Genomic DNA, 17,689 nt, shown 5'->3' on the forward strand with positions numbered 1-17,689 from the left:
ACACACACACACACACACACACATATATATTTTGCCAGTCTTTGCATTGTGGTACCATAGAATATATTGTCATATTTTTATCCCATTTTTTTAACTGATAAAATAACTGATGCATATTTTGAAGACTTTCGATAATCTGTCAAATTAGCCTACAGAGTAGTTATGCTAGTTTTCACGCCATGTCTGAAATGTGATCTGGTCCTTTCCAAGAGTCCCACTTCATCACTACCTTAGATTTAATTAACAATCCCAGTCTTTTATGATTCAAACCGTTTAAAATGTTACTCAGGCCGTTCACAGTTTAGCTCCCTATTAGAGCTAGTTGAATAGTCTTTCTTGGTTTATGTAAAACCTTATAGATATTTTTTCCTCCTTTCCTTATTTCTCTCCAAGATGATGTTTGGGTGAATGAAGAAGAAAAGCTTACGTGATCTTCCAGAACATAAGAAGACCTTTGAATTTACACAGGTCCTTGTACTGTCCTTTAAACCCTCTGCCATTGAGTTGATTGCAACTCACAGTGATCCTATAGGACAGAGTGTAACTGCCCCACAGGGTTTCCAAGACTAAATCTATATGGAAACAGACTGCCTCATCTTTCTCCCATGGAGTGGCTGGTGGGTTTGAACTGCCAACCTTTTGGTTAGCATAGCAGCTGAACGCCTTAGCCACTGTCCTTTAGCTCCTCTGATATCCCATATAATGCTCTTTGTCCACCAGACCACCGCCTGCTATGTGAGGATCTTAGCCTGAAGTCTGTAGGTGATGAATAGACCTGAACTAAATTCATTGGCCTTGCATATAAATATTTCAGATTTTTGGCATTTAACATTTGATTTATCCTTATAAGAAGAATCCTATACAAGGTGGGATTTGATTTTTCCTTCTTAGAAAATGATCTTGAGATTGTACAAGGGGAAAATAATTCTTGTTTGCTTTTTTGTTTAATTCCACAGAATGGCAGCATACTTGCTTAACTCTGAATTCTGTACAAGAAAGAAAAAATTTAATATATTCTTTGCCAACAAGTGGTGGAAAAACCCTCGTGGCTGAGATTTTAATGCTGCAAGAACTTCTTTGCCGGCGGAAAGATGTTTTAATGATCCTACCATATGTAGCAATTGTCCAAGAAAAGGTGTGATTTTTTTTTTTAAATGTTATTTACTAATATTTTGACATTAAGATTTAAAAACTAGAATAACAGTATCATTTTTATTGACTGAGAAGAGCTACATCTATTAAGGATTGAATGTTGTTTTCAGGATATACAAAAGAAGTATGGAATACTTACCTAATATCTCTTCTGATGGTATTACCTGTTGTAAAAAGTTTTAGATTATTTCCAAACTAGTGGATTAAACTACTTCTTAAATGTTCTTTTGATATTTAGCATGTTTTTCAGGCAGAAACTAGCCAATTACTTTATCTAAATAAAGTTATTCTGATGCTTTTTGATATCAAAGGAGATACTTGAAATTTATTTTCTCTTTTATTATATATTTCAAAAGGTGTATTCATTTAGCAAGGTAAGCGTTTATTTTGTGGCATTTCTTAAATGTATATGTATTTTATGTGGCCTTGTTAACATTGATTAAAATTAAACCCTGTTAGCTTTTTTAAAATTCCTTTGAGCAATTAGAGTTCTTATTTACCTGTTTTTTGTTATTGTTTTTTTGAACTAATATTGTAGATTTCAGGTTTGTCAACTTTTGGTATGGAGCTGGGTTTCTTTGTTGAAGAATATGCTGGAAGCAAAGGAAGATTTCCTCCAATTAAAAGAAGGGAAAGGAAATCACTGTACGTTGCCACTATTGAAAAAGGACATAGTCTGGTGAACTCCTTGATTGAAACAGAGAGAATCAGTAGTCTGGGTCTGGTTGTTGTAGATGAGGTTTGTTATTACTTTAATAATTTATCATTTTTTTAATACTAAAATCTTTGTTATTCTAATTATTATATGAATCTGCTTAATACCTGTATGAGAATAAATAATACATAGTGCAGGTGAAGACATTTCATTCTTAATTCATGAATTTGTAATCGTAAATTCAGTTTTGTATCAACTGTTTCCTGTGTGGGTATGTGTGTATATACAGTTTTATAGTAGAACTTATGCATCCCAGATGTTAGAATCTTGTCCCCAAACTTGATTAACTTAAGATACTAGTGAAATAATATATATGCACGAAGGTTGCTATGTTCAAAATGTTTAAGAGTTATAAAGCAAGAATTACATACTCATTTCATAGAAATATTTTATATGGGCACTGTATGCAGAGTTAAGGAGCCCTGGTGGTATAGTGGTTAAGGCATTTGGCTGTTAACCGGAAAGTTGGCTGTTCAAACCCACCAGCCACTCCTTGGAAGGAAGATGGGGCAGTCTCCTTCCATAAAGATTTACACCCTCAGAAACCCAATGGAGGTTGATATGAGGTGGAATTTACTTGATGGCGGTGGGTTTGGTTTAGTTTTATATGTAGATTTACTTCTCTCTCTCTCTCTTTTTAATCTCACAGTTGCACATGATTGGTGAAGGAAGCCGTGGAGCTATACTGGAAATGACTTTAGCAAAAATCCTCTATACCAGCAGTAAGTTTTGAAATGTGGTCACCTACTGATTTATAACCAAGAGATGTATAAAGAACTTAATTCTACCATTAACTAAGTTATGTAATCTAGAGTAAAATATTTATACTTTTTGCTTTAGTTCTTTAACTTTGAAAAATTAGTTTATAAATTTTTATTGGAAAAATGAATGGATGAATGGGATTGTGAGGATAACATGAAATTAACAGGTTAGAAAGTCCTCTATTGTTCTCTGCTTACTAGTTATGTGAGCTTAGGTACATCATTCAATCTCTCCATTTCCTTTTCTGTAAAGTGGGGATAGTCTGCTTAGGGGTGTTATGAGAATTATATGAATTAATACATGTAAAATATATTAATTATATGAGTTAATACATGTAAAAAGTTCACTCTATCACTATCGTCATCATACCAACAATACAGTAAAACCTGCAAAAGCCAGAACCTGTGTAAGGGCAGAAGAAATCTGTCAGAGAAGGAACACTCCAATATTTTCCACTAATAGAGAGCAGTAGAGAAGTGGTAAGGCTACACCCTGTCAAAGGTGAAAAACTTAAAAGACCTAGAAAAATAAGGGAGTCCTGCTGAGTTTTGGCTCTCACAGTTTTTAATGTATTTATGTAGACCCTTTCAGGAGCTGATTTGCACCATCAGATAATATTTAAGTGTGCATAAAATACTTATTCTAAATATTATCTCTCCTATTTATTAATGTGGTTTTTCAATACTTAGCTTATATTTGGAAAAATTGTTAACTGTAAAAATCTTAATAAAAATTATTTTAAAAATTGGGACGGTAATGCTATTTGGCAGATGTAACACTTAACAATCATTGAAATTATTAAACATCAATTTGTACCAAACATTATTCTGAGTTCTGGGAAGACAGCAGTGAATAAAACAAAGACCTTGCCATTATCAAGCCTGTATTTTAGTGAAAGTGAATGTACAATAAAAAGATAAGAAAATATATCCTGTGTCAAATGGTAGAAGTCTATGGAAAAATATAAAGCAGTGAAAGGGGAGAATGATGACCTGTCAAAGGCAGTGTGCTTTTACTATCTTTTATCCTTGTCTTATTGTTTCTTTAACATTTGTCTGTTTTTCGTTCTTTTCTCCTATGGGTACTGGAACATCATTCTCTCTTGGTTTTTCCTTCTGTCTCACTGTATGAGGAATAACATCTTAGCATTGACAGATAGCATAGCATGGTGGCTGGTGACAGATTCTGGAGCTAAACCATCTTCAAATCCTGGCTACATAACTTTTGGCAAGTTATATTAACATGCCTCAGTTTCCTTATCCACCAAATATGGATGATAGTAATAGAACCTTCTGAGGTGAATTAGGAGCCCTACTGGCATAGTAGTTAAAAAGCTCAGCTGCTAACAGGAGGCCAGTGGTTTGAACACACCAGCTGCTCCACAGAAGAAAGATGTGGCAGTCTGCTTCTATAAAGATTTACAACCATGCAAACCCTCTAGGGGCAGTTCTCCTCCGACCTACAGAATCACTTTGAGTGAAAATCGACTGGATGGCAAATGATCCTTTTTGGGTTTAGCTGAATTGCTGTGAAGATGGCATGAGTTAACCTATGTAAAGTATCTAATGTAGTACTTGACACATAATGGACATATCTTTCTTGTTAATGTATAATTATATGCTTTGAATTGTATTGAATATAATGAATCTCTTTAGCTTTTCCTTCTTGTTCTCATTTGTGATACCTCTTTCTAAACTTGTTCTTTATGTACAATCTGTGTTAGCATAGATTCATCTTAGGCTTTTTCTTTATTTCCTATTTCATACAGTTTCTGCTCATTCTCATCTATAGATATGATTTCAAATACTTCCTGTGTGCTGTGCCTCCTAAATGTGTATCTCTTGTTTATACTTCTCTTCTGAGTAATATCATCTGCTAACTAGATACCCTACTTGAATATCCTATGAACAGCTCAGATTCACTTAACTTATTTCCTTCAAACTCATTCTTTGGTACGTATTCCTTGCCACCATTCTCCATGCAGCCAACTAAACCAAAATCTTACAGTTTTCATTCTTGCACAGCTATGAAATCCTATCTAGGTTATCTCATGCATATATTTTCTTAATTACATCCTTTACCTCCCTCTTTACCACCAAATCTTTTAGTTCAATTCTTCATACTTTCTTACCTACATTACTATAAAAGTCACCAAGCACTTGTATCTGCCCCAGTCTCGATCACTATATCTTCCCCCTACCAAATCTGCCTTCTCCAATGCATTTAGAATGATCTTTCCCAAATGTAACTCCAATTAGTTTACTATTTAAAACTCCTTGATAGCTTCCATTTATTTTCTGCATAAATTCCAGATTTCTTAGCATAGCCTTTCTTGATTTGGCCTTAGGCTCATCTCTTCAGCTTTATATTCCATCCTTGTGGAAGGGGAAAGAAAAATAGATTTCCCCATTCAGTTACCTTGGATGATTAATTTCAAGTCAAAACATTTACTAAAAAGGCTTCTTTGGTATTTGGTCCACTAGCTAAGTCTGTCAAAAGCAGCCATTTTACACTGCCTGGAAAGCCATGCAGCTGCATGAGCTTCACTCCGCTTTTACTTAAAAATAAATAAATAAATATTTATAACCTGATAGAAGACCCCATAAAGAACTTTTCATGTGGCAAGAGTTCAGAACCAACTCAGCTCTGCACTTTACATCTGTCCATAGCCATACTGGCAGAACATATAATCTACAACAACCATATCCATGATCCAGATAATCAACAACAACCATATTTATATTCATAATGCTTTGTTTAGAAATCTTTATAAATACCCCACTCTTCTGCTAAGTTTGAAATTATTCTAAATAGTAACTCTCAGGATGCCTGAAAGTTTTCACCGTTTGATTGCCAGATAACTACTCTGGTAATATATTTGTGTTTTTCTTACTCACCCCTTTTCCCTTTTCTAAATCATCCATCAGGAATTCACAAAAACACAGAAATGTTGCTAAAATCACTAATACTATAATGATATACCAATATATGATACACGAATTTTCCTAGCTACTTTGGTTTTGTTTTCAGAAACAACTCAAATCATTGGTATGAGTGCAACGTTGAACAATGTTGAAGACCTGCAAGAGTTCCTTCAAGCAGAATATTACACCAGTCAGTTTAGACCAGTATGTACCTAAGGTTTGCACTGTATTGATTTATTGTGTATTCATCTTACTGAGAAATAAAAGTAGAACTTGTACTGTACAAAAAAATTTTTTGGTAGCAAAGGAGTATAATTCCACTTACCATGGCTATACACCAATATTTGTATAGAGAGAATGTGAGCACCATGGAACAGAGATCTTGGCTTGAGTCACTAATGTAATGTATCTATAGCAGCTAGAACAATGCCTGGCCAATATTCACTGAATATTTATTATATTAATTTTTTCAGACCTATTCTATTTCTCCAGTTCTTTTCCTCTAAGGTAAATTGTTTCATTTGGCCAGACTTTAACAAGACATGTTTGAGTTATTGTTACATAGGAAAAAAAATAATTTCAAATATGTATGTTTTGGTCAGTTCTGACTCACAGTGACCCCCGTTGGATTTCCAAGGCAGTAAATCTTTACAGAAGTAAAGTCTTCCCTTCACGGAGCAGCTGGTGGGTTTGAACTGACAGCCTTCTGGTTAGCAGTCAAATGTCTTAGATTATTATTATTATTATTATTTTGGCAGTTATAGAAGGTATAATGTAAAAATTGAGTTAAAATGCAAATATTATCTTGCATTTTAGAGTTAAAATGTAAATATCTCTAAAAATGCAAATATTCACTTTATAAACCTACTACCTAAGAAAATTCAAAAGCAAACAGCAGTATCCATTAGCATCAAAAGGAACCTTGGTGGCAGAATGGTTAAGCATTTGACTGCTGACTGAAAGATCCACGGTTAGAACCCACCAGTGGCTCTGGGGGAAAAGACTTGGCAATCTGCTCTTTTAAAGATTACAGCAGAGGAAACTATGGGCAGTTTGGGAGTAGTTTTACTTGAATGGACAGCATACAGCACCATCTATTAGCATCAGTAGATGATGTCATCATACATCATGCAGCCTCTGAACATTTGAGAATTTCAGAAAAAGGCAATGTCTTGTCTTAGTATTAGAAGAATAGTTTTGACCACATGGACTCCCTTGTAGACCTCCATGTGCAAGGCAACAGTGATACAGCCATAAACAAGCAGTCCAGCCCTCAAGGAGCAACTTAGCCGAAGCTCTCTCAAATGCCTTGGATTTGGGTAGTTATTATTTTTTTTAATAAATTCAACTTCACATGGAATTAATTTAAAACCCTTCAATAAACAGCATTTCCAAAATGCTTGAAGAAAGTAAACAAATATAATTTATTATTATTTGAAAGTACTTTATAACATACGTATACTATCTGTGTGTATGTTCTATGCCTAATTAGTTTTTTAGAAAATAATTTTTAAGAATCACCAAATTTTAATTTGAAATTTTTTTTTTTACATTTACACCACATATGAACATTTTCAAGAGATATTTTCTGACCTTAATTTTCAAATTAGAGACTCTTCTTTTAAAACTGCAGTCACCTGTTTTTAAAAACTTTGTCTAAAAATATTTAAGTTAAAAATAATATGGTGGTATTTAGAATTCAAACCAGTGACCTTGAGGGCTAACACAAAATAACACCTTAATTAAAAATAAGAGTGTAAACATTATGACTTATTTATACTGCTTCTTGTGACACACACAGTGTCTGGCTTCCTACTGGATATGTGACTAATGAATTTGTAAGTATTTTTTATGGATATTAATCCTTAATTTAAAAAGAAAAAGACATAAAACATAAATGGTGAGAAAAGCGCTTTTAAGTTGAAGCATGCTTTGTATATCTTAGAAAAACTCAAATCTTTTTATAGCTGTCTTTTTTTACATCATATTTTTTAAAATTTAAAACTCTGGAAAGAGGAATTCATATGTGCTACTAATTCACATTTCCTTTTACTTCAAGGTTGAATTAAAAGAATACCTGAAAATAAATGATGAGATATATGAAGTTGGCAGCAAAGCAGAGAATGGCATCACTTTTTCACGTCTCCTTAATTATAAGGTAACGTTGATAACCTTTAAATCCAAAGTTCCCAAACTTTGTGCTGAAGTGCCCCAGAGTAGCGCACACATGATTCAGTATCTGACATCTATTGGACACCATACAAACTACTAGTTGAAGGTAGTTTCCAGTTTCAACATTAGATCATACTATATTCCTTTCTATGACATCAGATCTTTGTGAAACAGATTTTTTTTGCAGTTGTTGTAATAATAAGTACCTTTCTCAATCTGAAAGAACTGCAGAAAAAATTCAAGCCTCGAGTTGCAATACTGCAGAATTCTATGGGCAAAAAAAATTGAATAATACACCAAGCATCAAAAGAAGATGAAAGTCACTGTACCAAAAACAGCTGATCAATGTTCAACCATTTCACAAGGTAGTATATGATCAAGAACCATTGATATTGAAGGAAGAAGTCCAAGCTCCCATAAAGGAATTAGCAAAAAAAACAAGACTCTAGGAAAGGACAAAATACCATTGAGATGTTTCAACAAATGGATGCAATACTGGCAGCATCCACTCATTTATGCCAACAAATTTGGAAGACAGCTACCTGGCCAACCTATTGGAAAAATTCCATGTTTGTGCCCATTCCAAGGAAAGATGATCCAACAGAACATGGAAATTATTGAACAATATCATTAATATCACAAGCAAGTAAAATTTTGCTGAAGATAATTCAAAAATGGCTGAAGCTGTGCATTAATGAAGACTTGCCAGAAATTCAAGCTGGATTCAGAAGATGAGGAATGAGGGATAACATTGCTGATGTCAGATGGACAGATCTTTGTTGAAAGTAGAGAACACTACAAAGATGTTTACCTGTGTTTTATTGACTGCACAGATATTCGACTGTGTAAACCACAATAAATTATGACTAACATTATGAAGAATGAGAATATTAGAACACTTAATTGTGGTCGTGTGAAATCTGTAGATAGGCCAAGAGGCAGTCATTTGAACAGAACAAGGGTATACTGCATGGTTTAAAATCAGGGAAGGTGTGCATCAGAGTTGTATCTTTTCACCATCCTTATTCAGTCTGTATGCTGAGCAAATAATCTGAAAAACTGGAATATATGAAGAAGAATGTGACATCAGGATTGGAAGAGGGCTTATGAAACAACCTGTGATATGCAGATGACAACTTGCTTGCTGAAAATGAAGAAAACTTGAAGCAGCACTTAATGATGAAGATCAAAGACTAAAGCCTTTGGTAAGGATTACACCTCAATATAAAGAAAACAAAAAGCCTTACTATTCCACCTTCAAATAGTTGGAGCAACTTCTAAAAGGGCCAGGCTGTCAACCTCAAGTTTAATGCATGGATTATAGCTTAACCCCCAAACAAGGTCATTCAATTGAAAAAAAAAGAAAAAATCATCACTATTGAACCAATAGGCAAAATCATGATAAATGGAGAAAAGATTGAAGTTGTCAAAAGATTTCATTTTACTTAGATCTACAATCAATTCCCATGGAAAAAGCAATCAGGAAATCAAACGACGTTTTGCATTGGGCAAATCTGCTGTAAAAGACCTCTATAAAGTGTTAAAGAACAAAAATGTCACTTTGAAGACTAAGGTGCACCTGACCCAAGCCATGGTATTTTCAGTAGCCTCATAGGCGTGTGAAAGCTGGACAGCAAACAAAGAAGACTGCAGAAGAATTGATGGATTTGATTTCCGGTGTTGCAAAGAATATTGAATGTACCATGGACTGCTAGAAGAACGAGCAAATCTGTCATGAAAAAGTACAGCCAGGATGCTCCTTATAAGTGAGAATGGCCAGACTTTATCTCACAAACTTTGGTCATGTTGTCAGAAGGGACCAGTCCCTGGAGAAGATATCGTGCTATCATGCTTGGTAAAATGGAGGGTCACTGAAAAGGGGGAATACTCTCAACGAGATAGACTAACATAGTGTCTGTGGCAGTGGACTCAAGCATGGCAATGATAATGAGGATGATACAGGCCCGGGCAGTGTTTTGTTTGATGGTACATAGGGTCCCTGTAAATCAGAAATGACTCAATGGCACTTAACAACACCACCTTGCAAAAATCAATGTGGAACAGGAAATGAAATTGGTAATGTGCAGTCTGATTCCAAGGATTGAAAGGCTGTGCATTGCCCAAAAGTGTATATCTTAGCAAACAGGTGTGGTTTAATGGAATAAAAACTGTGTTTATATATATATATATATATATATTATTTATTCGGGAGCTCTAGTGGCATAGTGCCTAAGGCATTTGACTGCTAACCAGAAGGCTGGCACTTCAAACCCACCAGCCACTCGTTGGAAGGAAGGACAATCGACTTCCATAGAGATACTGCCTTGGAAACCCAAGGAGGGGTCACTATGAGTCAAATTGACTCGACAGCATTGAGTTTGGATTATTTATTCAGAAGGCTACTAAATTGTATTATTAAGTTGTTAGTACTTAACTACCTAATGAGAGAACTGTTAAGTATTTCTTTTGGCCTTGGGGTACCACGATGAACCAAGAAAATTTGCAAAAGTCAGTCACAAAAGGATAAATATTGTATGAGACCACTATTATAAAAAGTCAAGTCAAAAAAGGTTCACACCCAGAAAGAAACAATTTTTGATTGTTTACCAGGGATGGGAAGGAAATCACTAACTCGATAGTAGACACATACTAACTTTGCTGAAAGGAAAAGCAGTACATAATATGGGGGAAATCAGCACAACATAACCAAGGCAAAGGAAGACACTGACAGGTACACGAGAGTAAAAGGCAACTAGGACAAATATTATTACATACACAATCCTGCAACAATGGTAGTAACGGTACTATTATTATGGATAGTTATGTAAGCTGAACAGGGGTGGAAGGGTGTATGTGAGTACACCCACAAGCATGCATAGAGTTGGCAGTGGATATTCCTACATATATATTTGTTTATGCTGCAAATATACCTGTGAATATAGTAGTGCATACAGAGGGCACAGCCATGAAAATCTCTTATCCATAACCAGTATCTCCTGGGATTGAGATACTGGGCTTGAGTGCTAGGGGCCACACTCTTGGGGGACATCTAGGTCAATTGGCATAACATGGTCCATAAAGACAGTGTTCTATATCCTACTTTGGTAAGTAGTGGCTGGGGTCTTAAAAGCTTGCAAGCAACCATCTAAGTTACAACTATCTGTCTATTTTCATCTGGAAGAGAAAAGAGTGAAGAAAACCAAAAACTAAAGGAAACAATTAGTCCAAAGGACTAATGGACCACATGAACCACAGCCTTCACAGGTTAACCTGAGACCAGAACTAGATGGTGCCTGGCCACCAACACCAGGACCACTGTGACCAGTGTAACGGTAGAAGGTGCTGGATAGAGTGGGAGGAAAGGATGGGATGAATTTCAAATTCATAAAACAGACCAGACTTACTGGTCTGATGGACTGGTGGAACCCCTGAGACTGTGGTCTTAGATACCTTTGTAACTTAGAACTGAAGCCACTCCTGGGGATCATCTTTCAGTCACATAAATAGGCCTATAAAGTGAACATTAACCCCTGGGAGGAGCATGTTCCTCAGAACAATCAACTATATGAGACCAGAAGGGCAGCATTTGCCCAAAAACAAAGGTCAGAAGGCAGGATGGGCCAGGAAAACTGGGTGGATGGAAACTGGGAACCCAAAGTGGAAATGAGGAGAGTGCTGATACATTGTGAGAATTGCAATCAATGTCACTGAGCAATCTGTTTATAAATTTCTGAACAAGAAACTAATTTGCTCTGTAAACTCTCCCCTAAATCCCATTAGAATATTTTTGGGAACCTCTTCCTTAAATGTTTAGTATTCATTCAACAACAGTTTAAAAAATATATCAATGAAACAGGAGCTCTGGTAGCGTAGTGGCTAAGGCACTTGACTGCTAACCAGAAGGCTGGCGGTTCAAGCCCACCAGCCACTCCCCGGAAGGAAGATGGGGCAATCTACTTCCGTAGTGATACTGCCCTGGAAACCCAAGGAGGGGTCGCTATGGGTCAGGTCTGACTCAACGGCACATAACAACAACAACAACAACAACATGTAGATCACATAGGAGCTCTGTTAGCATAGTGCCTAAAGCATTTGACTGCTAACCAGAAGGCTGGCGGTTCAAACCCACCAGCCACTCCTCAGAAGGAAGACTGAACAGTAGAGGTTTTGTTTTGTTGATGTAGATCACATATTGGTGTATAAAAACGTAAATGTCTACCATTGTTCTATGACTTATGTGAAGGATATTAAACAGGAGGAAAAGAGGTTGGTTTTATAACAGTTTAAGAATTCTATGAAGGTATGTTATTCTAAAATCTGTATCTTAGTTATTTCAGTAAAGTTTAGGGAACTGAGGTGATTTTAAATAATTTTACATCTTTTTCTTCATGTTCTTTAAATTCCTGGTATCTGCTTAGGGTCACAGAAATTGTATTTCACTGATAAATATATTTTGTATTTCTGAAAATGTCTTTTTGTATGATTGTATCTATGTTTTTGAAAACTCTTAGTAATAATAAAGGGTATGTCTTATGTATGCAGTCTTTTGATTCTTGTTAGGATCAGTTTTGTTTTCTCTGTGGATTCTTTTGTTCTGCTTTGGTGGAGATGGCATGCATTTGGGTTATTAATAATGTTAACTATTTTCACTTCTTTAATTGTCTTTCCTTCAGTCCTTTAATTACAGTTTCTTTTTTTGTTTTTTAAGTTAACTAAATGTAGCTAATGAAACCCTGATAACCTAAAAAAAAAAAAAAAAACTCACTGCCATAGAGTCGATTCCAACTCATAGCAACCCCCATTGGGTTTCCAAGGCTGTAAATCTTACAGAAGTAGACTGCCTCATTTTCCTTCACAGAGCAGCTGGTATGTTCGAACCACCAACCCTTTGGTTAGCAGCCAAATGCCTTAACCACTACCACCAGAGCTCTTTAATAACCTAAAAGTGGGACTTAATATTTTAATGTTTAATATACATTTCATCTTTTCTTTTAAATAATCAGATTTATTAAATAAGTTCAAAATTATGGATAATTTACTTACCTTTCAAGTCACATTGGTTAAAAAAAAATTCCACAGACTTTAATGGTCATTAAGTTCCTTGTTCCAGTGTCTTGTTTTTTTTGCAGTATTCCGATACCCTGAAAAAGATGGATCCTGATCGCTTGATAGCATTAGTAACAGAAGTTATTCCCAATTATTCCTGCTTAGTATTTTGTCCTACTAAGAAGAACTGTGAAAATGTAGCAGAAATGATATGCAAGTTTTTAAGCAAGTATGTTAATATTTTTTAAATACCATATTCACAAAAGTCTAAACCTGACATTCATAGATTCATAGGAAGTACAGTAATAAGTTTGAGGCAGTCCATGAGTCCTCTGAAATTATATGTAAAGTGCTGTGTTTATTTAAATATTTATATTTTGTATCAGCTTTCATCATATTTTCATGACTCTGATCCACCAGAAGGTTGACAGAGACCACCTAATAGTTAATGAAGTCAGAATAAAAATTCTAAGAATATTTTATGCACTTATATCAATAAACATCATGCAAGTTTAAAAAAAAAGTTCACATGACATCTACTAAAACTAAAATGATAGTCACTTTTTCACTGTAAGATCAAGAGTTCATATTTCTATCATATCTTTTTCCTAGGGAATATCTGAAACACAAGGAGAAAGAAAAATATGAGATGATTAAGAACTTGAAGAACATCAACGGTGGCAACCTATGTCCTGTGTTGAAGCGCACTATCCCATTTGGAGTTGCCTATCACCATAGTGGTTTAACCAGTGATGAAAGGAAGCTCTTGGAGGAGGCTTATTCCACAGGAGTTCTCTGTCTTTTTACTTGCACATCCACTCTAGCAGCAGGAGTCAACCTACCAGCTCGTAGGTAAGATGGAAGAACTGTTGGCCAAGGCTCAAAACTTTTCAATTCCTGACTTGGAAGGAGTATTTGTTGTAGTTTTACTCTTTCTCAGTAGTGGGTGATAATTTGTAAATTTTTCTAGCATTTGCTAAGTTGACCATTTTTTCCTTTAATTTTCTTTTTCTTATTTTGTTCTCTACTCTCTCTCTCTCTCTCTTTTTTTATATCCTGTCAAACCTATGTATATATTTGTGGGTATGGTCCTATTTGCCCTCTCACACCTGTTCAGTTTGCATGCCTATTTTTGTATACACTTGTAAATTATTGTTATTATTGCAGGCTGTGGTTGTAATAGTATTTACCTTTCTTGCCTTTAACTCTTGTGCTTTTCCCAGTGTCTTTTAATCCTTTTAATGAAAAATACTGGTACATTTCCTTCTTTCCATGGTTGATTTTGATATCAGAGTTATGATGCAAATTATGTAGAAACAGTTGACAAGCTTTTCACCTGTTCTATGATTTGAAAGAGTTTCTTTAACATAAGGTTTCCTTGAAACGTGAGAGAACTCATCTATGAAGCCATTTATGTCTAGTCTCATTTTTTAAGGCAGACTCTTGACTATCTTTTCAGTTATTATCAAAATTGTATGCCTTAGGTTCCTATGGCTGCCATAATAAAAGACCACTCAGTTTGTGGTTTTGAAAACAGAAATTTATTTTCTCTCAATTCTGGAGACTAGAAGTTCAGTTCAGAGTCTTGGTTGTATCACTTTTGGAGGCTTTGAAAGAGGTATTGTTTCGTACTTCTCATTTCTAGTAGATGCCAGCAATCTTCAGTATTCCTTTGCTTATAGACACATTACAAGCTGTGTTCCTCTGTGTCACCCTGGTTCCATGTCTGCCCTCCCCTTTTGTTAGACACTATTCAGAAAGAATTGGGATTGTGTTTCACCCTACTCCATGATGACCTCAATGAATTTAACTGATAATAAAAGGTCACAAACAAGGTCACATTTACAGGTACAAGAGGTAGGACTTCAACATATCTTTTTGGAGGGCATAATTCAACCTACAGCAGCTTGTGTAATTGATTTCTGCTGTTGTAATTTATTAGTATGGTCCCCCCTCACCCCCAATATATGGTCAGTTTTTATAAAACTGTGAGTACAGGAATACCTATCCAGTGGGAGTTATTGTGGTTCAGTTCCAGACCACTGCAATGAAGCAAATAGCACAATAAAGCAAGTCACACGAATTTGGTGGTTTCCCAGTGCATATAAAACTTATGTTTACACTATACTATAGTTCGTTAAGTGTGCAATAATAGCATTATGAAAAAGTTTGAAATATTGTGAGAATTCCCAAAATGTGACACAGAGACACAAAGTGAGCACATGCTATTGGAAAAATGGTACCAATAGACTTGCTTGACTCAGGGTTGACACAAACCTTCAATTTGTAAACAACCGTAATGTATGCAAGAAATGATAAACCAGAGCACAATAAAGTGAGGTACAACTGTATTAAAATGTATGTATTTTTCTGTTGGATATGAAGTTCTATATATCTCAGTGATAACACATTTGTTAATTATTTTATCAACTGTTTTTACAACTTTTGATTACTTCATCTGTTAATTTCAGACAAATGTGATAGGCTTCCACTATAATTATGGATTTGTCAGTTTCTCTTTTTTTCATTTGCAGAAGTTTTCACTTTGTGTATATATATTTGAAAGCTACTTAAATATACAGAAGTTTACTACAAATATCTTAATTGCTGAATTATACCTTTTAGCAATGAAGTAGATCCATGTTTTACTATTTAATGATTTTGCTGTAATCGTTACTCGGACTTCATTTTCTCCCAGCATGTATCTTTTGTCATTATTTTATTTTTAACTTCTGTCACTGATTAAATTTTCCTGTTTTCAGACAATTGGAGAAAAAAATAGAAGTTATATATCCTATTTCTATTATTTCAGTAGTTACTCTCAAAATTCTAGCAGTTGTAATCAAACATGTTTTTCTATCACTTTTGAATTAATCAATAATTATGCCCTCCTTTGAGCAGAAGAGTCTTAGTATTTGTATATATTCTCACTCTGTCTCATTTATATTGCAATTACCTGGAATTATAGTTTCAGATTTTTTATTTTCTTTCCTCTCATAGTCAATAATTACCTGAAATTTCCTGTAAATTTTAAAGGTCTCTGGGTGGCACAAATGATTTGTGCTTGAGTTTGAACCCATCTAGCAGTGCCACAGAGTAGGCCTGGCAATCTACTTTCATTAAGATTGTTGCTGTTGTTAGTTGCCATCAAGTCAGTTCCAAATCATGTCAGCTTCACATGTATCAGAGTAGAACTGTGCTGCAGAGAGCTTTTAAGGCTGCAGTTTTTCAGAAGCCGATCACCAAGCCTGTCTTCCAGGACACCTCTGGGTGAGTTTGAACTACCAACCTGTTGGCTAGTAGTCAAGTGCTTAACCATTTGCACAACCCAGGGACTCCTTCCATTAAAAGATTACAGCAAAGAAAACCCTCTAGAGCAGTCCTACTTTGTACCACAAGGGGTTGCCTTGAGTCAGGATTGACTTGACAGCAACTAACAACAACACCACTTGTGCATTTACTTGTTTTTCGCTTACCACTGCTTTATTGTATCTCATATCTTCCTTTTATGATTCTCTTTTAATTTTGCTGTTCTTGAATAATTTTTAAAAAGCTGCATTGAGGATTGTGGTAGTTAAGTTTGTATGTCAACTTGGCTGGTTGAGTGGTTGGGCAGCTGGATGTAGTATTCCCCATGATGAGACTGGTAGTCAACTCCATGGTGGAATCTACTGTGAGCAGCTGAGTAGCTGCCTTAGGGCTGTGGTCTGCTTCCCATATATAAAGAAAAGCCTTGGGGAATGGTCTCCAGCTTATGGCATACTTGAACCCTACATGTAGCCATGTCATTGCTCAGCAGCCTGCTGTCCTCTGCTGACCTTGGGACTTTCAGTGGACCTGAATGAATGGCCTGCTGTGTGGTTTCCTAATATCAAGGCTGTGCCTTTTTACGTGTCAACCTTTGGCTTGTTGGCCTTGGCAGCCAGCAGCTGAGTGAAGAAAAGCCTCTAGCTTCAGTGGGACAGGAGCAGGTAGCAGAGTTGAAGCCCAAGGCTGAGGGGCTTTCACCCAGCCCCTAGAGCCTGGCACTTTGAACTCAGACTTAAAGCCTCCAAACCGTAAGAGAATAAACTCCTGTTTGTTAAGGCCATCCCATTTGTGGTACATTCTTGTCAGAGTGGCACTGGTAACCAAAGCAAGCATGTATTTTTTTTTTTCTTTTAGTCTTTGCATGACTAAGATGTCTTTATTTTGGCCTCACACTTTTAACACTTTACTGGGAAAAGAACTCTAGATTCAAATTTTTTTTTTCTTGAAAGATTTTGTAGCCTACTGCTCCATGTCTTCTAGGAGCCAAGATTACTGATTTTTGTTTTTGCATATTTTTGCATTTTTTTCCCCTTCTCTAGAAGCTTACCAACTTTTCCCTTAAATTTTTATCATGATATATAGTGATAATTGCAGCTATTGCATCTCCTACCCCACCTTTGGAGCACTTGCTGTATGCCAGGCTATGCAGTCACTGCTCTACATGCATTAATTTATTGGGTCCTCACAGCTACTCTGTGAGGAAGGTCATATTTTATTATCCACACTTTATAGAAGGTGATGAGCAATTAAATAACTTGCCTACGTTCACTCTGCACATGAATTTCAAAGCTAAGGAAGTCTAATTCTACAATCCCAACTCTTACCTACTTTTCCAAGATTTAACACTTAGGTGGATGCTTTCAATCTAAAGCTTAGTACCTTTCTTCGATTCAAAGTAATTCTTCTGTTATTTTTTTTTTTTTTTCCTTATTTCCTTTCTCCTATTGTCTCTGTTTTCTGCTTTTGTCATCTCAGTTAGACAGGTTTCAGGCCTCTTAATTTGAACTTATCTTTTAACTTTTCTTTCACATTTTTCCATCTATTTAAGTTATGTGATCTCTTCAGTTTTGTTTTCCATATAACAAAATCAGTTTTTAACCATCTCTAT

At 35.6% G+C, this 17,689-nt stretch overlaps 1 protein-coding gene across 1 annotated transcript in view; it reads left to right on the plus strand.

Annotated features, from left to right (window-relative positions):
* The window catches only part of HELQ (helicase, POLQ like), a 64,083-nt gene that overhangs the window by 6,953 nt on the left and 39,441 nt on the right, over window positions 1–17,689 (plus strand). The window contains exons 3-9 of the mRNA XM_042781788.1: window positions 957–1,135; window positions 1,691–1,891; window positions 2,517–2,589; window positions 5,660–5,757; window positions 7,613–7,711; window positions 12,855–13,000; window positions 13,384–13,623. Of these exons, the coding sequence (XP_042637722.1) occupies window positions 957–1,135; window positions 1,691–1,891; window positions 2,517–2,589; window positions 5,660–5,757; window positions 7,613–7,711; window positions 12,855–13,000; window positions 13,384–13,623 (1,036 nt within the window). The remainder of the gene's footprint in view (window positions 1–956; window positions 1,136–1,690; window positions 1,892–2,516; window positions 2,590–5,659; window positions 5,758–7,612; window positions 7,712–12,854; window positions 13,001–13,383; window positions 13,624–17,689) is intronic.

The sequence above is a fragment of the Orycteropus afer genome, unplaced genomic scaffold (assembly GCF_000298275.1).
Source record: "Orycteropus afer afer isolate SDZICR_OR568_19922 unplaced genomic scaffold, OryAfe1.0 scaffold00172, whole genome shotgun sequence".
Taxonomy (NCBI): Eukaryota; Metazoa; Chordata; class Mammalia; order Tubulidentata; family Orycteropodidae; genus Orycteropus; species Orycteropus afer.